Here is a 23,252-nt window from a genome sequence, read left to right as displayed (position 1 = left end):
GCAAAGGACAGACGTGATGCAGTAAAATGAGTGAAGTGGCAGCAGAGTTCAACATCAATATTATATCAGCAACAAACATCTCTTCACATTCAGTACACCTCATCACGTGTCTTTTCACAATGAACTTCAGATGAGTTGCAATCACCGGATAAACGTTTAATTCCACAATGACACCGAGTCTGTTTGTGCGATTTAAAGGGCTGATTGTGCAGTCGAGTACAATACGCTGCAGTTTAACCGGTAACACCTTCAAGTAAATGCAAACATGATTGTGTGCACAATCGTTAAAACCCTTTTTTCACCCTACCTTGGCAGGTGTGTGTTTTGGTGTTTGTGAGCTTGTGGGTTAATGTCAAGACTGCCGTTGCCAGGGGCTGCCGCACGACGTGGCCCCGTAGTCCTGCACCGATGACAGGGAGCCTGCAGGCTGGAATGATAGCTTTGGGGTCACACCTCTGAGGGGCCCTAAGGGGTCCCCCTCATCTTCCACCTTCTCATTCATAACACACCACCAGTGCATCCAGAGACACCTGCACACCCAGCTATACCACAGCCTTTGATCAGGAAACTGCATGTATCGTTAGTTCTGCTTTGTTTATTATTTAGATACATCTCTTGTTCTTTTTTCTTTTCTTTTCTTTTTTAAATCTACTGCACTACTATCACTTTGACTTCCACTGGTGTGCAGGATTACTGGTGTTTAAGCTGCGTTTGTAGTGTTAAAACTGGAATATCAGAAGGACAAAAAGGCCAAAGAAAGAAAGCAAGAGGTCCCGAGCCTGACGTAAAGCAAGGCGACAGGTGAGCATGAACATCTCCGAAGTTACAAAAGTCACCACATATTTAGTTTTAATACTTGGTTTTAATATAAGTTTTTTTAGCTGAAAATATTTATTTGACAGCTCTCAACTGCACCCGTTGTAAGCATTAAACCAAAGCAACGCTTTTCAAAGCAAAGAATAAGCAAACGTGTTTTTAATGAGAGCGAGCCAGAGAGCTGTTAGACGAAGCATAGCTGAGAGAAAACGACATTTTTAGCAGCTTGCGGAGAAAGCTGCAACCAGGGCAGCGGGACGACCGCCTGCATTCGCTTTGCATCCAAGCCTGCCGCAGCAGACTGCAATGTAAGTGACTGCAGAGAAGCCACCAGCAGAAAACCACTCAGAGCGCATTCAATCCAGAGCCAGGGTGGGCTCTAACACACATCCCACCTCTAACTTCATGTAACACACACAGTCGTACTTACACTCACTGTCTGCACCTCAACCTGTTGGTTGGCCTTCTGCCGTCGGAGGTCGGATTTGATAAATCCTGCAATAATAATAATAATATTATGAAACACATTAAATTACTGATGATTAATTTTGTGCAAAATAAAGTTACATTTAAATAGAACAGCATACTGGTGTGGAAGTTTTAAAATTGCTACTCCCATGTTATCTTCTTGTATTTTATATAACATGTTTTCTTCAAAACTAATTTTCTGGGTCAGCATGCAGAATATCCTTTGGTGCTCAGAGATTATTGAATCAAAGATATCCCCCTTCCTGTGACAACTCAGAGAGGATGGAGGAAGGATATCGAAGGATATGCACAGTTAGACAGTAAGACCTTAACAAGCATGGTTGTGGTAAAAAGAAGGTACTCCTGCCATTAAGGTTTTACATGTCAGAACATAACAAAAAGGTCTTAAGGAAAAAAGACCTACTATTCAAATAAGTTCAGTGCATTTAGAGGCATTTCCAACAAGACAAAACCTCCTGCTGCAGACGCCTCTAAACATGTGGTTTCTGCTCTTAGCTCTGTATGATGTCAGTGACAGTGTATATCCTTACCTTTGTCACTTTAGGCATGCAGAGCACATAAACAGAAAAAAGCTGACTTAAAAGGAAGGGTCAGATTGTTTCAGACTCGGAGTAGGCCGCACAAAGGCTTACAATGAGGCATATGAGTTATTTTTAGCTGTGAATCATGCAAAGCTACTCTAGTAGAGATCAACGATAAAAATGTAGCGCTAAAAAATAGGTATTTTTGGTCCTCTTTAACTACAACTTTAATATAGTGTGAAAAGTAATTTAGCCACTAGGAGGCAGCATACGCCTATGAAAGAGACGAGTCTTTGCAAGTCCAAGTATTACACAAAATGGTTTCACATAAGTTGGTCTGAGTATCACACACAGACATGGGAAAGAAAACAGCCCATATCTACAGAGATGAGGTTAACATCTCACCTGTCACCACTGTTCCTATTAGCAGAAAGATGCACAAGAATATGTTGCCAGCTAAAGTTCCCCAGTAATCCATGATCTTTCCCTGAGCTATGGTGAAAATGATTCCAAAGATCTGAAATGAGAGTGAGAAGCTCTTTAAAGGCCCAAACAACATGACATGTTATGATATGTTATTTGTTTGTTCTCTGCAGTCATACGTGCTGAACGTTACCGACCTGAGCTGAACAGTTAAGCAGTCCGGACGAGGTCCCCTCCGATTCTGGGTAGGTGAGCTCTACTGCATACTCGAAACCCAGAGGCAGGTATCCTGTCATAAAGAAACTGGAGAAAGACAGAAAATATAGGTGAACTAAAATATAAAACCAAGTGTCTGATCTGTTCACCATAGAATTTTGTGACTCAACTATTTTTAACTGTCCAAAAACCAGCAGAAAAAATGCTCCACAAATGTAAAAGTAGGACAAGTATATTGAGGTTTAATACATCCTCTCTGGGTGAAAAGCAGACAAAGGAATTGCTATGGAAACCAGATATGGGCATAATCAGCTTACCATAAATAGCAATTATTGACAAAGCCTGTGGACTGTGGAACACTAAGTTTTGCTCAAAAAGCAGCATTCCTGCTACAAAGAAACTGAACAACACAGAGCTTCATCAGTTTCGAGCGGGACTCTAAACGTGACCAATATGATTCAACATTACCCCGAGGTTAAAACTAGTGTCAATGCTATGCCAACCCGCGTGGGCCAATAAAGCTTCTGTTTAGCTAAGCAGTTTTCTAAACACTTCCAATAAATGGATTTCCAGCTCCACGGAAACCCTTTAGCTTCAGAAACAGCTGGCAGCCCCTCAGCATTTCTCACTTTGCTGACGCTTGCCGAAATGTTTTCTTTAAATAAATAAAAGTATGAGAAACATCTTTTTTTTCCTCCATCACATTTGCATGACAGAATATAAGAGATCATTCACAGCTCTGTTACCTGTTGGCTGCTAGAGCCTACTGTGATGTTTATGGCCATGGTGGCCATAAACACCATCGGGGCGATCGTGGCTCAAGAGTTGGGAGTTCGCCTTGTAATCGGAAGGTTGCCGGTTCGAGCCCCGGCTCGGACGGTCTCGGTCGTTGTGTCCTTGGGCAAGACACTTCACCCGTTGCCTACTGGTGGTGGTCAGAGGGCCCGGTGGCGCCAGTGTCCGGCAGCCTCGCCTCTGTCAGTGCGCCCCAGGGTGGCTGTGGCTACAATGTAGCTGCCATCACCAGTGTGTGAATGTGTGTGTGTGAATGGGTGGATGACTGGATGTGTAAAGCGCGTTGGGGTCCTTAGGGACTAGTAAAGTGCTATATAAATACAGGCCATTTACCATATTCTTTAATGGTTACCTACCCTAAAACTCCAGCTGTAACGAACACCACCCACAGGTGACCCAAGTTGAGGGTGAAGGTGTAGGCCAGCATCCCAGTTAGAGAAAGGATATACACGGCCAAGGTGGTCTGTCTGTGGAGACAGGAGCATAACAATAAAGATTAAGCCATGTATCATAGCACATGTTATGACGGGCACAATAAGGACTAACGCAAGCGATAATGTTCAACCCCCCCCCCCCCCCCAAAAAAAAATGAATGCCATTATTTTGTGTCACCAACGACTTGTCACAACAACGCCAATCTGCAAAAACAAATTCACTCTGTTGAAGCTGCTTCTTGTACAACCACGCGTAAAACAAGCAGCAAAACATTTTTGTTAATATTGCACAGTCCTCCGGCTCACTCTGGATCCACATTCTAAATCTGGGCTTAACTGCTCTGACAGATAACCATCCTAATGGCATGTGAGGAATCTGTGGACTGAGGATCTTCCTCTAATCATAAACATTTTTATGCCACATTAATGAAGGCAGTTTATCAACACTAAATCACTAACTTGCAGAATAAAGCAAGTGGTCATTTTGTAGAAAGAAGTAATGTATGATTACTGTTTTTCCATCATATGCAGTGGCAAAAGGCTTGAGAAGCTACTTTGAAGTACCAGTAAAGTACAGCCTGCCAGTTCAGATAAGCAGAGAGCAACACCACACAGAAAACTCGGCTATGTTGTATCCTAATACGTGCCTCTTTTAATCAAATGGTCTAATTCACTTGGACATCTCTCTGTGAATGGATGAGTGACTTAAAGGACATTCATGCAAGGAGTCGATGTTTTAAAGTACAGCTAACATTGCAGAGAAGAAGTGAGAATGCTGATCCTGAGGACTGAAAATTACATTGCCTTTCAGAAGAGCATCTTTTTACATGTGCACATGAAGCTCCATCAGAATCTGACTGTAGAAAACAATGACATTAGTTTATTTGAATGCCATGGTTTACCACTCCCTTCAGCTAACGGCAGGAATCTTAAACTACATGGGCTCACCACCATTGGACAATAGAAGACTGTAAAAGTGTCGCCTGGTCAGATGACTCTCAATCTCTGCTGTGACATTCGGATGGTAGGGTCAAAAGTTAAAATAAATAACATGAAATCATGTATTCATCTTGCCTTGTATCAATGGTTTAAGCTGTTGATGGTGCAATGGTGTGAAGTTCATTTTATACTCAGCCTTTTATGATCACAGTGTAGCCATGTTCTGATGGACATGGTGTATATTTAGGATTTGACTCAAATGTAGGTTCTTGTTAGAAAACACAGCTCTGTGTTTGATCTTAGTCCACATCACTGAAAAACGGGGTTTAAAAGAAATACACTACTTGTAGGTTTTGGTCTTGTCCAGCCATATGCCACATATGAGAGAGCCCGCCATGCCAGCAATGACAATGGTCAGACCGATTCTCCCAGCATTCACCTCTTCACCCTGAAAGAGAAAATGTTGGCATTTGCACCTGTGAAGTCACAATATGCAGTCATTTCCTAGAAGCACTGAGCCGTAACAATCATACTCCTGTTATCTGTGCCAGGACCATATCTTTGGATGCTTTATAGCTCAGTGTTAAATGCGGTCAGACAGTGTCTACCTGCTGGGCCTATTCAATCTGAGCATAAGCCACAAGGAAGACTAGAGAAGGTAAGACAGAAAATATAAAGTTGACAAACATGAAAAAAAAAAAGGCTATAATAGGGACTTACAGGATAGTGCTCAATGATCATCCGGTTCAACAGTGTGGAAATAGCATAGAAGCAGCCAACATTCAAGCCTGTAGACCACAAACAGAAAACAGTTTATTCTGAGACAATCTGCACAGAAAGGTGGTCTCATGTGGGGACCAGATGGGTCCTGGTGCTTCTACCTAAAAACTCTTGAGAGCTTCACACAATATAAGAGACATTATAATCAGATTATTTGGGCATTTTTAGGGTGTATACTCCCCCTACTCAAAAACTTTCTCCTTTTTTGAAAGCTTTAAACTGAAAGATGAACATTTCTGTTTCCCAGCAGCTTATCATGTTAGCATTCCAACTGACTACATGTGAATCAATAAATGTGTGTGTGTGGGTATTAGTAAAACAACTGCCTTGTGAAACTCAGCACAGGATTCTTCTTATAATAACTGAAGGTAGACAATTGGCAAAAACTAAAGATGGAGGAGAGGAAATGGATTTTAAAAGGATTAGAAAGAAAGCAAGAAGTCTATAGTCTGAGAAACAGCTGCTAACACACTCAAACAGCCCTTTAACATGAACAACTTTGGTCTGTCTTTCCTATGTTGTCACTAATTAGTGACCTTTGAGCCAAAAAATGCTATCACCAAAAACAATCAGATCAGTGCTACACAAACTCTATTCGTTTTAATGACTCGCTCATATATGTGCTCAGAGGCCGATAAGGACTGTGAACGAGAGTTACATAGACCATAATGCACAGTATCCTTAACTCTTGCCAGGGTAAAAGTTTAGTCCTAGAAATGGTGGGGCTGACTGCTACAGTTTGCATGTTTAGTACGGGTAAGAGGGAGGAACCCACCATAGCTGACCACCAGGAGCATGAAGGGCTTGTTGCGCAGCAGACTCAAGATGGAGGCTGTGTAGGAGTACTCATCAGGCTGCATGTTCCTGGCCTGTGCCTGGGCCTGGCTGGGTGGGATCTCAGGTTTCTCCTGAAACACTGAAAAGCAACACAAACAAACGCAGCATTTCTGGAGGTTACTTTAGTTTTTAAGATATAAGATTTAGTAGGACAGCACCGGAAAAACACCGGACTGGGGCAAAGAGCAAAGTTCAGTGTGATGCTGAGGTAAGAGCAAAAGTGGACTCCAAACATGAGTAAACATGCTTATAAAGATAAGATATCAGTCTCCGAAGCAGGTTTTAACACACGTACAGCAGCCCTGAACATCTTTAGACATTGTCCAACAGAGTTACATGTGAGAATTTGGAATAATCTTTAACCTGCCAGCTCTCCAGTACAAGGTCCATGTGATGCTCGACTGAGCCTTTCTAAGAAAATGCAGGTAAGTGTCTAACACAGCGGGTGACATCTGACCTGCCCCCTGGACATCAAGTCAGCCACCAAATTTAACCAAATATAGGTGGCTATTGTTATTACTTTTCTCCTCCTATCATAAGTCGTAGATTAACAGGTTTTATTGAATAACAGGTTGACATTTTCAGTATTTCTTCTATTTATTGATTCCGTAACACTTTCTGTATTGTTATTGCATTTAATCTTTCACTATTGAGTTTAGTGAGTTACCAAATATGATGCATGTTCCTGACAGCATAAATATACATTATGTGTAGTTAGAATTGGCAGTGTGTGCTTCACATGTGATTATATATTTTTTTAAATAAGTAAAACCTGCTTGATTGGGACAAGCAGATATATCTGCGCAGTATGTAAAGTGAAACACAGATGTTCTCCGCACGTGACACGACAATCAGCAAAAGCTGGAATCACAAACCTTTGACCTCAAAGGTCACAGTCACAGGTGATTGTGTCCCAAGGATTTGCTTTGAGTTATTTAGTCAGCATATCCAAGTAATCAAGGGACTGGTTCTCCACCACTGTTTCTCTGACTTTCTCTGACTTTTAGTCCTTGGTGGAGGTGAAGAGAGAATTTAACAGAGCTGGGGGCTGAGGTGGGGGGGTGATTTTATAAAACTCTGCTATGACTCCCTGAGCCCCTGCCTGTATTTCACGTCGTGTCAAAACTCATCTCATCAAAATGTGGACAATTACACCAATTACCGCAGCTGCTCATCTGGTGGAGTTGAAGGGATGTTGAGTTTTTCGCTAGAAAGCACACCTCGGGCAGGCTCAGTTTCCCAGCGGAGCTGGCTGAGGAGCAGACATCTCTGTGTAAAGCTCTGCCATACACAAGTCTGGATGTTCATATCGAGAACTTTGCAGCAAAGATGATTTCAAAGACTCTTTTGTGTTCTCATTTAAAACAGCAGTGTAATTCTTCTAGTGGACAAAGGAGTCAAGGTGAGGTAACACTGGAAACTACAAATTGTCAAGATGATGCTTTGCTTCATATATTTTCACACCAATAGCTGTGGGCGCTGAGTGACACTTAAGGTGACTTGCAGTGGGCGATTGCTGCATGAGTGAGTAAAGAGCTCTGACAAGGACTCTAACCCATTAGCTCTTTTACACAAACGTGAGGCTCAATCAAGACTTGGATCCATGCGTCTCCAAGGCCAGAAAGGGCAGTACAAGATCACATCAATGCTGGCTGGAAGCTGCAAACAGTGGCGTCAGTGTCTACAGGAGACCAATGCATAAAATTCACTGATGATTCTGTGCTCACAGATTTTCTGTTCTTTTCCTGATTTTCTTCCCCTTAAAATTCTCCAGGTTCTTCAACACGATTTTAGGTTTCAAACAGAAATGGTCAAAATGGTTCTACAAAGGCTCCAGCCATAACTGACATGTATAAACACTTATCTTCCCTTTAAACACTTACCGATGACCACAAGGACCAAGATGGCGGTGGCCATGCCTGCGCTAATGTAGAACATGATACTGATATGATGTGCCAGCTCGTCCATGTCATCCACGTTAGGCACGAGGATGGGTGGAACCAGGAACCCAATGGCAATACCCAACTGTAAGCGAGAGACACATAATTAACTATGGACTGATGTGATGCCTGCGCACAGACACATATGTCCAAATTTTTAAAAAGCTATAACGCAAAACACGTCACTGAAGACATAAAGAAGGGTAAAGTTTGCACTTTGATATGATGCCCTGTAAAAAGCAAGAAACACCCCAAAAACATAAACAAAAAATGAAATAAGTAATAGATGCAGAAAATGTCAATGCCTGTTTGGCATCTGACTGACTGCTGCAATCAGTGTGAGTGATGGTACACCTCTTATTATAAAACATAAAATATATGCATATTTGCCATTTGTGGCAAAATAAACCCGTCTGTAGTTTTTTGTTTAACAGAGACAGGTAACACCGTAAGTCACCATTCTTTTGTAAACTGCCTGACATGAAGATTACATGTCACTAAATTTAACTTTTAAAACCCCAGCCAACCTCAGTGAAAAGCAACACTTCTAGTGGATCTTGGGTAAATGGGAAGGGAGTGGGGGTAAACGTTCCAAATTTGAATACCACAGCAGCAGTGCCAACATCCTCGGCTTCCTACTGTCACAAGAACATTCCAGAAGGGACACCGGTGGTGGTCCCTCCACTCTAGGGGAAAGGTGAGAGAAGGAAAGGTGACGCGACACATTCCCGATTGTGAGTAACAAACCTGTGAAGTGTTTGACGAGTGGAAACACAGAAATATGTACGATCCCTTCAGTCGTCTGAGAATGTTACACCCACTGTTACACTTGTTGCCTTCTACAGCCTTCAGACAGATTAGAACCTTCGCTATAATGTTTACCTTGTTGCCAGTGTACTAGAAAAAGCTCTAGAAAACATTCACAGCAGACAGTCACACATTTGAACCAAACTAAAGACTTTTTATAACCTCGTCAAAACTATGCAAAACAGGCTCATTGTTCATTGGCTCCAAATTACAGTGACCTCGCTTGAAGTTTGATGTCTGTTTGATCTTCAAAGCGTCACAGGCTTTTCTGGAACCCTTACCTAATTTTTTGCTAATGTGAACTGTTTCTAAATGTCCAAGGTATTACATAAAACGACTTCAGCCTGAAAACTTGGAAGCATCCAGTGTTAGGGACCGCAGCCAAAGCAATTAAGCCATGGTGAGCAAGTAAACATCGACAGCAGCGCGTCCTTTTCATCTTCATCGGCAGGGAGCGGGTTTAAAGCACAAAACAAGAACATTCATGACAAGCGCCGGTGTTTGGTCTAATGATGGAGGGAGAGGACATGGTTCAGCTTTGGAGGTTAAAGGGCACCACAGCGTGCTCAGAGCGGTCAATAAGATGAGAAAAGTGTTAGAGACTGTGGAGAGATCACAAAGCACTGATATGTAGCCAAGTACACCACATTTGCTCTGTTTATTTTCTCTTTACTTTAGATATGACTTAAAATTGCATAAAACTATCACTCTCCATGTTTCGTGGGTAAATTTAAGGTAAATTAGATTTCAGTTGATGCGTGTTGACATTTCCTGTGACCTTTTTTGGAATTTTCAGATGATTTTGTCTGTCTAATGCCGTTCTCGGGATTTTTAAAAGGAAAGCAAAAGCAGTGAAACACACCCGCCCCAGCAGACCTGACTACCTTGCCATGCACACAGCATTCTTAGTGCAATCTCACTGTATAGTTAATTTACCCAAGGTGAGGAAACTTGCACAGAAGCAGGCAGCTCAAGCGGTGGAAGTCACCCGCCATCCCCAGCAATTTTCCCCTGGCTAGAAAGAACAAACCAAACACACATACAGACACAGAGGAAGTCACTTTGACCACTTAGACAATACCGGTATCCCTGTTTTTACTGGAAAGATCTATACTCTGTTCACTTCTCTCCCTCTACCCTCCTCACAGTTTGGAAGTCTCTGTCAGACAATGGTTCCCTATCATATATTTTCTTCTAGTTTCTATCGGCAGATTTAAAAATGAAGAATTTATGACTTCATATTTTGATACTGGTAATCCAAGTAATGTTTAAACAGTAAAAATGCTCAGTGTAATGTAAACCATGCCCTTCTACTTCCCATATACTGCTTGCCTGGTATGTGAAGTACTTAAATAGAACTAAAATGGTTCAGCATCCAGCATGCTAACATGTACTGCATGCTGGGTTCATCGTTTCTTTAAGAACCTTTACTCTGAAGGGATTACTAGCCATTAGTTTTCACCAGTGGCAAAGAAGGTGACTGGCTTTGTTAAACCTGCGGACTCTGGAAGAAGGTTGGAAAGAAGAATCCACAGGAGGAGAGACACTCAATCACAAATCAAGATAGCTTGACCTAACAGAAACATGCTATTTTTTTAATATACTGCACAAAGAGTTAAAGATGACAGAGCTCTCATTCACTCTCGCCCACTTTAAAGAAGAAAAGTGAATAACACCATACACACATTTTTTTTAACCCAGCAGGTAAACAAAGACACACCTGGTTTCCCAGAACCCCAATGGAACAGGCGGTGGACACTTCCTGCTGCCCGAACCACAGAGATGCAAGTCTGGAAGGGATGCCCAGGATATAAACCGTGGCCACCGAGCACACGAACTGTCCAAAGAAGGTCAAAGCAAACATGCTGGGGTCCGCCGAGCCCGTCTTGATCCAGGCCCCGATGCAGTTGTAGGCGGACCCCACCACCACAACATCTCTGATGCCTCGATTGTCGAGGAGCCACATGACGGGTAGGATGAGAGGGATGTAGGTGAGAAAGTAGATCATGGAGAGCCAGTCAATGGCCAGGGTGCCGATGCTGTAGAAGCGCATGAAGATGTTGCTGATGATGCCGTACTGCAGCCACATGAAGGCGTTGCTCATGGAATAGGCGCTGAAGATGAAGAGCATCACCCACCGCCGTTTGTACAGCCTGGTCTCCATGAGCGGAAAGAGCCGCGCGGTGTCGATGGCTGATGGCTCCAAGGTGTCATCACCATCTCCCAGAGGCAGGCAGTGCGCGTATTCTCGCAAGCTGTTTCTTTCTTTCCCCGTTGGGGTGCAATCATTGACCCTGGCCTTGTCGAGGCTGTCCGCCCACTCATGAGAAAGTTCATCCTGAGAATTCATGTTGCTCCCAGTGAAACTCTTCCCTCTTCCTTCAGGCTTGTGTGGCTCTCAACAGCTGAAGGGAAGAGCAAACAATTCTTCTTGTGTGTGCACTCTCTTAACACCATGGCAGCTTACCTGACTAGGCCCTCCCACCCAGCAGGAACTTCCTAAATGGTGATCATAACCAAGCTCGCCCGCTGATCCTAAACTGGAGATTACTTCCTATTACTGCTGGCTGATTTACCAGAGGTGAATCTGGGGTGCAGTTTAAATATAATGAGCAGTATATGAGTAGGCTCTGATTTCAGTCAACAATTACATACCCAGCTGCAAATGTCGGGGTTCGGCCTTCTTCTCTAGTGGTTTTAACACCAAGGATGCGTTTTACTTTTCATTTAAAACTCCTACTTCCATGTGAGATCGCATAAAAGCATAGCATGTAAATGTAAGGACGAACTACAAGAGCAACTTGGTTTTATTGCTAAGTATAGGCACATGACACTCACAGATACATAAATGCGTCAGACAAGTTAAAGTTCATTGAGAGGAATACTGAATGTGCACAGCTGCCATGCTGTGACACAGAGGGGAAGTGTCCCTGAGCACTGAAACATGAAGTGACGGTAACACACTGCTTGTTGACCAGTTATTAAGGTTGAGTGTTTCTGGTTCCTAAATTGGATTTACCAATGTGCAATCACTTTGTATTATGTCATCTGTCTCTGGCATTACAATACTGGCAGACCTGAGGATGGTCAGTTTACACAGTGCAGTCAGGAGGGATTAGCACAGTGGCACATTTATGTTGTGTTAAGTCACATGCCAGTGCACTGCTGGTATGAGATTCAGCTTTAATTTGAAGATGTTTATATCCACATTTCTTTGAGCATGGGCTACTATTATTTTTCCTGTTTCTTTATTACACAGAAAATTTGAAAAAATAAAAAAGTCGTTTCAATTAAAGAGCTTGTACATACTGGTGGATTAACCATTACAGAAAGATAGCAGAACAAGCAAGCTTCCAAACTGTAACCTGTATAGAGATAAAATTAAACGCTTACATTTAGATTTGATATTCTGGTTTTATTTTGGTGAAGTGTATCTTAAATGTGTAGTTAGCCGAGATGGTAAGTCAAATTTTCAGGTATCTGTACTTTAGTCGAATATGTATTTTTGTGACAACTTTTTACTTTTATTCCCTACATTTTTAGACAAGTATCTGTACTTTCTGCACCTTACATTTACAAAAATGGCTCGTTACTTTTGGTAACGAGCCATTTTTGGCTAAATGGATAAATGGAGGAAACAGTTACACACAATAGAAATTACTGTGAACCATGATCATTTTGCCCACACTTGAGACACTCAGACTCTTAGAGAACCCCACCTACTGAATGCCACTTTAATGTAAAGCCAAGTGTCTCATACTTCATAGATGAGTTTTTCATGAGTTTTTTTCTGACTGTACTCACGTGGATGCACGACAAGGTGACACTAATGACCTTCCAGTGTGTGCAATGAGTCCTAAGTTCTTCGATCCTTGTCATAAGGTGGTGTTACTGACAAATTTTTTTACCCTGCATTCAGACACAAGGACAGTAGTTCAGTCAGCCGTGATTAATTCTGATCATATTAGTCTTATTTTCAACATAAGGCATAATATACTGTTTGCTAAGCAAATCAAACACTAATACTTGCATTAATCAAAGTAATCAAATATTAAAATGTACTATATTATTAAAAAGTGTTGCTGAACGGAATGTAATTCGTAACAACAAAGTAATAACAATACAGTAGTGAAATCCAGTCCTCATACTGATGGATGCTCTGTGTTAATGAGTAATATAGTCCAACATCCAGCTCTAAGCCTGGCTTTTCTTACAGTGCGTCTTTAAACACGCTGGAAATTTCCAGGCTCTATCTACACCACCTCTCTGTGAAATCCACGGAAGGATCGAAGGGAAGTAAAGAACAGTCAAAAACTCATTCAGGATATTGAAACTACAACCACAAACGCGCGCCACCGTGGCTGCCGACAAGCGTCTTTTGGGAAAACACTGTCATGTGAAATTGTAAACTGACAATGTCTGAATGAAAGATGAAACAGTAGTTGCGGAAATACCAGGTTTGCTTTGTTGGCAGTGCTATCGTCTTATTTTCATACAATCAGAGCAATAAAACGGTAAAACACTATTGATAAGCCGATTGTAAAATAATTTCAGGAATATCCTGCTCCATAACGGAAAGATTTTTTTTTTTTTTGGCATTTATGGATCACGATTAGGGTTGCCAACTCCCTGAAAAATAAATAAGGGACACCTCGTGGCCAGGGCCGGGCAACCCAGTTGTCTTCACCCTTCCCAGTGTGGTAGCTCTTTTGTGTGTGAAATTATTTTTTAACCATTTGACTTGAATTTGATTTAAGTAGATATTCTTTGTGATATGACCATATGGGAAACAAATGATCATTTAGCCATTTATTTTTAGCTCAAAATGACAACATTAACACAGTAAAACAGGTCTCTTTCTTAAACAGAAGCCTGTCATGCTTAACTTTTGAGAATATAAGTAAATCTTTTTTTTAAAAAAAAAACTCTGTCCTGCTTAACTTAAAATAATAGAAAACAATAGAAAATATTCTTGTAATTGTGCACATATAGTGCATTTAGTACAATTTGCTTCAGCTGAGGTATTATTTCAGCTTTTCTAATGCTAATCAGCTGCTCCTGTTTGTAAACCCACTTGTTCCCATGATTACGCATCTTAACTCATCATCATTATTCATCTATGTATTACTTTTATGTATTAGTCATCTATTTGTTGTAATCATCTATCCTTGCAGTTGTTTATTACACAAAATAAATGATATTATCACACTTCTGGCCACATAGCGCTGATATTCACTGCACATGCCCATATTGTCAGGGCTCTGTGTGCGGGCAGGCAGAGATGAGGATCCAAATGCAGGACTCGAACACAGAATTGAAACTCAAAAAACCTCAGCTTTATTGCTGGCAGAAAAAACAAACATGGAGTGAGGATGGAACACTGAGACCAAGGACACACAGGCATAATTCTGAGGGTACGACGCGACACTGAGCATGGGAAAACACAGGGCTTATATACACAGGGTAGTAACGGGGGGGAATCGGCAACAGGAGGGAGACACAGCTGGGAGAGATCAGGGCTAACGAGACGGGGGAGCTAAGCTGCACACACTAACATAAGACAAAGACTTTCACAATAAAACAGGAAACATGAATTACAAAACAAGCATGCAGACTTTACACTGAGAGACAGACAGAATGACACATGGAATCTGAACTAAACTAAACGTGAGATATAACTGAGAACAAATCCTTAAGCACGGATAAACAGAAACAAGAAATAATAATCATCATCATCACTACGAGAAGAAAACAATCCATGAAGCAGAAATAAACCAAAACATAATAAACTCAAAATACTGGGTCCAACGGACCCAGAACCGTGACACATATTAACCTTAACCAGAGGGTTTAAAAAAAACAAACCAGTGTTTACATACCATATCTGCTTCAGCCGTGGCCTGGTGGACAAGAAATTGGTTAAGGGTTCCCCGAGCTTTCACGCCCCTCATGTTCTTCATGTGCCCACCATTAGAAGCATGCCTATGGAAAAAGTGCGCCAGCACACAGTGCAGTGCGCTTTAAAGGTGTTATCGTGCATTTTCCCAGCCAGGTGTTTTCCTTTTCCCATTCCTCCCTGTACTTTTGCAGCCTATTTTTCTTTCTCTGAAGGGAACAAACATTGCTGCTCTAATGCTGGGCTTATACTGTGTGATTTTTGGCCCATTTTGAGACGATTTTTGAGTCGTGCGACCGATTTGGTGATCGGCCCGATTTTGGCCTTCATCGTGCATCGTTTAGTATACGTGGGGTAACGAGAAGCACACTGCTCACGCGCAAACACGTAAACGTCGGTGAAAAAGACTGCGCAGCACGGCAGTGCAGCGTGTGATCTGGACACAAGCGATGGAGGCACAACTTGTAGAACTTTGGAAAGCTCATCCGAGCCTTTTCGATGTGGCATCACAAAATTATCACGACCACAACAACCGTGAAAATAGTTGGATTTACATGCTGCTCAATCACAGCTGCCTGATCAGTGTTTTTCATTAGCAATTTAGCAAAGTTGATGGTGGTGGTGTGTGTCTGTGTGAGTGAAAGACAGAGAGGGGGAGCGACAGATTTTCTGTTATAACCTTCATTTTAAGGAGGCACAGTGTGAGCACTCAGGTCGCATCAGAGCATCGGGTGAGACCCTGCATCGTGACCTACCAACTTCTAACCCCTGCGAGTCAATCGTGCAGTTTGAAAATCGCACAGTGTAGGGCTGCACGATTAATCGTTAGAAAATCGCGATCTCAATTCATGCTTATGTGCGATCTCATTTCCAAATGACAACGATTTAAAAAAAAAAAAAAAAGACGACGATTTTACCGCATTTTGATCCGGGACGTACTCTGCTGTGCCGTGTGATGCTAAAATTAGCAGGGAAAAAACAACGGAGAGCACTTCAGGGATGACGAGAAAGTGACAGGAGAAAATCCGTCCCGGTCAACCACCCAAACATCAATAACGGGAACCTTATACAGCGCTACAGTGTGTGAATGGGTGGATGACTGGTTGAGTAAAGCGGTTTGGGGTCCTTAGGGACTAGTAAAGCGCTATACAAATACAGGTCATTTACCATTCCCTATACACGTCGAACTCCCGCAGGCACAAAGACATTACGGAGGCTATCACTTATCACCTGACCAAAGATATGGCTCCCATCAACACTGTGCAAAACGAGGGATTTAGGAAAATGATCAACACCCTAGACAAACGCTACACAGTGCCGTCCCGCAACTATTTTTCTATTGTTGCACTACCTGCTCTATACACGCAGCGTCGAGCAACGGTGGAGACGGAATTTCAAGCAGTACAACATTTTGCGGCAACAACAAAACGTGAGACATTTGTTGTTTTTATGTTTATTTATTGTTTTTATGTTCAGTCTTAACTGTTACAAAGTTGATGTGCAGTTAATAAGTGCAATAAATATTTATACTGGAAAAGAAAATCGTGAGAGAATCGTGATCTCAATTCTAAGCCAAAAAATCGTGATTCTCATTTTATGCAAAATCGTGCAGCCCTAGCACAGTGTCTGCCCAGCTTTAGGTTTACTGTCATCCGAGACTTGCACCGCAGTGTCGGGGTTTGTTTCCCTGTTGGCCATGCTTCTTGTTGTGGTCATCTGTTGTCTTCCGGTATTTTCTCCGTAAGCAATCTTTCCTCGACCAATGAGATGAGCGGTAATCTGAATTGTCATACTCGAATTGTCATAAGTGTGCTGTCAGCTCATTGGTCACAAAGCAGGAGAGGGGCTGGGAATTATGTTTTCAAACAAAGCGTTAATTCCATTAACATTTCTAGACTACTTTTGATTCTCACTGTATTACGGGACAAAGTGCGTCCCTTATCAGCTCAATACGGGACGATTCCGTATTTTAAGGGACGGTTGGCAACCCTAATCACAATAAGACTTTATTGTACTTCCTGGAACAATATGATGCGTTATGAGCTGTGTAAAAATAGATATACGAAAACATTTAGTTAATTTAATGTAAGTTTTGCACATTAGAGTGTAAACAAATCACTCAAAAAACAAAACTGGGAGATTATGATACCTGGGAAAGACTGTGTGGAAGTAAATACACTGACCCAGCAAAAGATGGCGACAGTGGTCACGTCATTTCCCATTTGGATGCCTCGTTCAAAACCAGCCCGGTCTCCCAGCAAACAAACATGAAATAGTTGGCGTTTGTGTTCGTGGGTAGGGAGCTTCAAGTGTTTTTCGTGACAAGCAGCACAACTTTGTGACTTACGTATTTCAACAGGAAGTATACATTTGTCCAGGCAAGCGGGGCAACCAAGAAAACAGCAAAGGGTTGGATTTCAGCGCAAGCGGTGATATTTTTCTAAACCTGACACATTTTTTTAATTGGCTAAATCTAACAAAATCGTTTTTACGTTAGGTAAATGTTTTATTACAACTTTCCTGATGTAGCTTTGATGTCTACAACACTGGGAGTCATCTCATTTCAACAATATCTGTTTTTTTATTGTAATCCCTTTACTGACTTTTACTTGCATATGCTTTCCATACAGAAATTACTACAAAAAACAAAACAGAAAAACCAACACTGAAACGAATGCAAACGAATATTAATCATTAAAAAAACAAACCTAAACTGAAATGAGGAAGTCCACTCTGGAAACTAACAGAAACTAAACTGAAACAAAAGTCTAAGTGAAATAAAAATAAATGGTAAATGGCCTGTATTTATATAGCGCTTTACTAGTCCCTAAGGACCCCAAAGCGCTTTACATATCCAGTCATCCACCCATTCACACACTGGTGATGGCAGCTACATTGTAGCCACAGCCACCCTGGGGCGCACTGACAGAGGCGAGGCTGCCGGACACTGGCGCCACCGGGCCCTCTGACCACCACCAGTAGGCAACGGGTGAAGTGTCTTGCCCAAGGACACAACGACCAAGACTGTCCAAGCCGGGGCTCGAACCGGCAACCTTCCGATTACAAGGCGAACGCCCAACTCTTGAGCCACGATCGCTAACTAATGTCCCGCTCCAGTTCACATACAGAGCTATTAGATCAACTGAAGACACCATTGTCTGAGGTTCAGAGGCTGTCGGATTGGTGTGCAGACAACAACCTGGACCTCAATACCACCAAGACAAAAGAGCTGGTAGTCGACTTCAGAAGGAGGAAGTCTGAGCTGCAGCCTGTCAGCATCAACAGGGAGCGTGTGGAAAGGGTCTCCAGTTTTAAGTTCCTGGGTGTGCACATAGACAGACCTCCAATGGAGCTCAAACACCTCGGCGGTTTTAAAGAAGGCCCAACAGTGTCTCCACTTTCTGAGAACCGTCAGAAAAATGGACCTGAAGAAGGAGCTGCTAATCGTCTTCTACCGTTGCTCCACTGAAAGTCTGTTGACATACTGCATCTGTGTATGGTTCTTCAGCTGCACCATGGCACACAAAAAGGCACTTCAGAGGGTCATTAATATGGCCCAAAAATCACTGGACATCCTCACCCTTATCTGAAGGACCTGCACAGCATTTGCTGTCTCAAGAGGGCACACAGCATCCGCAGGGTGTTTAAGCTGCTGCCGTCGGGCAGGAGATTCAGGCTGCTGAGGTCGTGGACAAACAGACTCATGGACAGCTTTTACAATAGGGCAATAGCCCTAATCATTGCTAACAGCTGACCTGATTGGCTACTTCCCTGGACTTTTTGGGGGGCCCATAACATAATAATAATAATAACAATGTGAAATAAAAACATAGACTCATTCTTTTTATTCATACAGTCATTCTTTTTATTTATTAAGTTAAGTTACTGTGTTGTCTTGTTTTTGTTGTGTTGTGTTGTGCGTAATGCCGAGTGGGACAGTTTCCAATTTTGTTGTACTATTGTACTAGACTGAGGAATGACAATAAAGAGTTATCTCTTATCTCGTTACCTCTAATTGGAAACCTGACTTTACAGTTGCCCCACCTGTCAAATCTCACGCTCGGGGGGATTTTTTAAAAATATATTTCTATCCTCCCAGCAATTCATCCTTGTCCTCTGAGGCGAGCATAATCTCTACGTTAAGTACAATTTATGCAATCTATATGAATCCTACTGTCAAGAGCACAAGCAAGGCTTTCTAATGACGCAACATTTAAGGGAGGACTCCTAACAGACAACATGTACTTTTCCAAATGTTGCATTTGAACAAACCACAAAATTACTGGAATAATATCTTTTGGACAGACAAGCCAAAATTGGAGCTATTTGACTGTGATGCGCAGTGTAAACCAAACATAGCACAACAGCACAAACACCTTATAGCAACTGTCAAGTTCAGTGGTGGCAGGTTGTTGATTCGGGCTTGTTTTGCTGGCACAGGACTTTGCACTTGCAGTCAATGAGTCAACTATGAACCACTCTCTATGCTAAAGTATGCAAACATGAGACCATTTGTCTGACTGAAAGCTTGGCCAAAATTGATTTATGAAACAAGACAATCATCCCAAAATAAGCACAGCAGCAAATTCACAACAAAATAGCAGAAAAATTTAAGAATCGAGGTGTTGCAATGACCCGGTTAAAGTCCAGACCTCAGTCTGATCGTGGGACCTTGCAGAAATGAATGCCCTCAAACCCCAATGAACTGAAGCAATGCTGTAAAAAAGAGTGGAAATTCCTTCAGAGTGATACGAGACTGATAAAATTCCATAGCAACTGATTACATCAACCTATCACTGCTAAAGGTGGTTCTATAAACTATTTAATCATCGAGTGTACTCCGATTTTGACAAGGCTGCATCGAGTGCAGTGAAAAGTTTACTATTTAAGTTTAGAATTCTTTTTTTTATATTATACTCTTCAGAAGGCGACTTGAGGCGACTTCTGTTGTGATTTGGCGCTATATAAATAAAAACTGAATTGAATAGAATTGATAATTTTTCTTCACAAATCCCTCAAACTACACTGTAAAAAGGTACTTAAACATTGGTGGGTCTGTGTTACTGTCACATATGAAAACACTATCCTGTATATCAGTAAGTAAACTAGTTCTCTGTAGCTTGCAAGGATTCTGGGTACAGGACTTGTATTAAGTGACTTGTAAGGATGTGAAGTGATCATCAGCTTGTGCAAAGTAAACAAGAATAAAATTCAGTGGAGATGTAGCCACAGAGCGGGCAGATCATCTTAAAAGAACCGGTTAAACATCCTGTGTGCACAGTGTCATTTCACATGTTTGCAAACACATGTAGGGGAGACTGGCTGTTTGCTTTAGCATCTGTAACTCAATTAATTTTTGCACTAGTTTTCAGACTTTTACATAAAATGCCGACATTTGTTTTCTGCTCCCTTTGGGGTCTATTTTCAGAAAACACAAAATATCCTTTCACTGCTACGCAGACGACTGCCAAATGTATTTGCCTTTAGCACCAAATGGCCCAGGCTCCATCCAATTTTTTTGAACTACCTTGAAGATGTCAAAGCTTGGATGGCTCTGAACTTTTTGAGTTTCAATGAGAGTAAAACGGAGGTGATTGTATTTAGACCTAATAATATTTCATGCAACCCGCTTGGGAATTGTGGTTGGCTAGGGTATTATATCAAATAGCATGTGACAAATTTGGGAGTCATTATGGACGCAGATTTTAAATTGGACAAACATATTAGTTCTGTGTTGCAAAAAAGCTTTTTCCAGTTGAGGCAAATAGCAAAGCTGAAGCCAGTTTTGTCAAGACGTGACATGGAGAAGGTAATACATGCCTATATTTCAACTCGGCTTGACTACTGTAATGCACTTTATGTTGGAGTCAGCCAAGGATCTGTTGCACGTCTTCAGCTCGTTCAAAATGCTGCTGCCCGCCTCTTGACTGGTACCCACAGGCACCAATCCTGTCTTCTCTTCATTGGCTTCCTGTTCATGACAGAATTGATTTCAAAGCGCTGATTTATAAATGCCTTAATGGTCTTGCTCCCCCATACCTTTCTGAGTTACTTCAGCCTCAGATTCCTTCGCGGACCCTCAGATCAGCTGACCAGCTGCTGTTGGTTGTCCCAAAATCAATCTAGGCTAAAATGTAGAGGAGAACGAGCCTTTTCAATTATGGCCCCCAAACTTTTGAATACGCTGCCTTTAAATATTAGACAGGGATCTTCATTTTGAAAACACACCTTTTTTCAATAGCGTTCAGACTGGTGTGAGTTGATATGTTTATCATGTGTATTATTATGTTTTTATGTGAGTGCAGTGGTTTTATCTTGTGTTTTATCCTTTTGTTTCTGTACAGCACTTTGGGCAAACTTTCTGTTTTTAAATGTGCTACATAAATACACTGAATTTGGTTTTGGGATTTGGATAATAAACAAAGTTTAGTGCTGGTCAAAACAATTACTTTTGTACTCTCCCCCCCCCCAATAAAAATCTACACGCAGTTGTTTCCTGCCATGTCAATCATCATATGAAATCAGGAATGGAAGTGGGTAGACACCGAAGTGACCATATGAGTCCTATCTCATCTCTGATTGGTGGGATTGGCGGTGCTACAAATTTCCCACGTGTGGGACTAATAAAGGTTATCTTATCTTATCTTATCTTACAACTCTCTTAATTTTACAAATATACCCAGTCTCCCCCATTTGGTTTGCCAATTAAGGACAACACGCCCAAATAGAAATAACCACTGCAATGGCAATTCATTGATATTGACGGTGCAGTTTAAATATAACTGGTGTAGTGGGTGCATCCATCACTCACACTGTTTTCGAACAATCAAAAACAAATTCCTTCAGTTTTTACAGATCAGATTTAGTCAGGGCCTCTTTGCCTGGTGGACAAAGAAGTATACCAGGTGGCACAGAGGGACCCCCCAAAACCCACAGTTCACTGCCTGCAGAAAGTGAAGAAATCACACCTGATATTTATCACAGCGCAAATTAATGCCCCCCCCCCAAAAAAAAACAAAACAACAACAACAAAAAAACAAAAACAAAAAAACAACAGGAACCAGGCACCAGGAAAAACATAGCCAAAGAAGCAGAATATCATTATTGGCACATTTCTATCATTATTTACAAGCTTTATCAAAACGTCTAGTTTTATACAGCCTAACATTTGCATTTGATTAAATCCATAACTTATTGTTCTATAAAGTTGGAAGGATAAGATTAAGTCAGCTGGGCCCAAATGGAAATATTTAAATTGATTCCACTCTAAGATGTTCATTGAGCCAGTCTACTCCAAGTTACTAATGTCTATAAATGTACCAGATATTAGGCATTATTTTTCATGGGTTTTACGCAACAAACAGAAATTGAGGTCTGTTTAACCGACTCCCTGTGTTAACTCACCTGGTTGCCAAAAACTCCAATGGAGCAGGCGGTGGAAACCTCATTCGCTCCGAACCACACCGACGCCAGGCGGGAGGGCATCCCGAGGATGAAAACCTGGGCAAAGGAACTCATAAACTGTCCAAGCATGGTGACCCAGAATAGGCTCGGTTTGGCACTGGCCACCTTTATCCACGTCCCGGCGCAGTTGAGCGCATTCGCAATCAGCGCTGTGACCCGCAGTCCCTTAATATCCAGGAGCCAGGTGACTGGGAAAATGAAGGGGATGTATGTGAGCATGTAGACCATAGACAGCCAGTCCACCGCGAAGGCTTCCACCTTGTAGAACTTCATAATTATGTTGCTGATGATCGCGTATTGGATCCATTGGTAAGCGTTGATCAGAGAGTAAGAGCTGAAGAGGAACACTATCATCCATCGCCTCCTGTATAGACGCGTAGTGACCCCCAAGTCGCTCTCCCTGTTTATGATCCCGCTGTGTTCAATGGGGTCCGCGGCAGCTGGACCTATTACTCCCATGTGTGGACCATTCTCCGTCGTATCCGGAGCGCACCTGTCCCCCATTATCTGCTCCAGAAATGAACTGAACTGAACTGAAGCACAGCCACCGCGACACTAACCTACTTAAGATGTCCTTTAATAAAGAAAAAAGAAAAGAAAAAAAAACGAAAATAGGAGGGAAAAAACCCAAGTATCACTTTCGTTCCACGTGACACTGCCAAAAACCATTCAGCTGTCGGACTTCCTCTGTGCCTCGAACCCCTTTAGACTGATCAGCCTTTAATTGAGATGTCTAACCGGCTCCTGAGTATATACACTTGAGCTTTCTGAGAAATTCCCTTTGAAGAACGTGTTGACACCGACTTTTACTCCACCCAGCTGTTGAGATAAGAAATGACAGTGGCTGTTCCTCGGGAGCTCTGAGAGAAACCCTCAACATGACAGAGCAGAGATA

General features: G+C 42.0%; 1 protein-coding gene across 4 annotated transcripts in view; it reads right to left on the bottom strand.

Moving 5' to 3' along the window:
- Positions 1 to 23,252, bottom strand: part of flvcr2a (FLVCR choline and putative heme transporter 2a) — a 25,419-nt gene extending 2,167 nt beyond the window's left edge. The window contains exons 1-11 of one of the 4 annotated variants that reach the window (XM_026151876.1): positions 22,298 to 22,358; positions 10,718 to 11,402; positions 8,134 to 8,275; positions 6,189 to 6,329; positions 5,354 to 5,421; positions 4,978 to 5,081; positions 3,617 to 3,727; positions 2,447 to 2,552; positions 2,232 to 2,343; positions 1,247 to 1,311; positions 308 to 427 (exon numbers count right to left, since the gene is read on the bottom strand). In XM_026151876.1, coding sequence (XP_026007661.1) covers positions 353 to 427; positions 1,247 to 1,311; positions 2,232 to 2,343; positions 2,447 to 2,552; positions 3,617 to 3,727; positions 4,978 to 5,081; positions 5,354 to 5,421; positions 6,189 to 6,329; positions 8,134 to 8,275; positions 10,718 to 11,347 — 1,554 coding nt within the window. In that variant the 5' untranslated portion in view covers positions 11,348 to 11,402; positions 22,298 to 22,358 and the 3' untranslated portion in view covers positions 308 to 352. Of the gene's footprint in view, positions 1 to 4; positions 428 to 1,246; positions 1,312 to 2,231; positions 2,344 to 2,446; positions 2,553 to 3,616; positions 3,728 to 4,977; positions 5,082 to 5,353; positions 5,422 to 6,188; positions 6,330 to 8,133; positions 8,276 to 10,717; positions 11,403 to 22,297 lie in introns of those variants that run through there. The other 3 variants (XM_026151875.1, XM_026151877.1, XM_026151878.1) reach the window with 3 other exon arrangements.

Source organism: Astatotilapia calliptera, chromosome 19 (assembly GCF_900246225.1).
Source record: "Astatotilapia calliptera chromosome 19, fAstCal1.2, whole genome shotgun sequence".
NCBI lineage: Eukaryota > Metazoa > Chordata > Actinopteri > Cichliformes > Cichlidae > Astatotilapia > Astatotilapia calliptera.
This window is presented reverse-complemented; position numbering and strand designations above follow the sequence as displayed.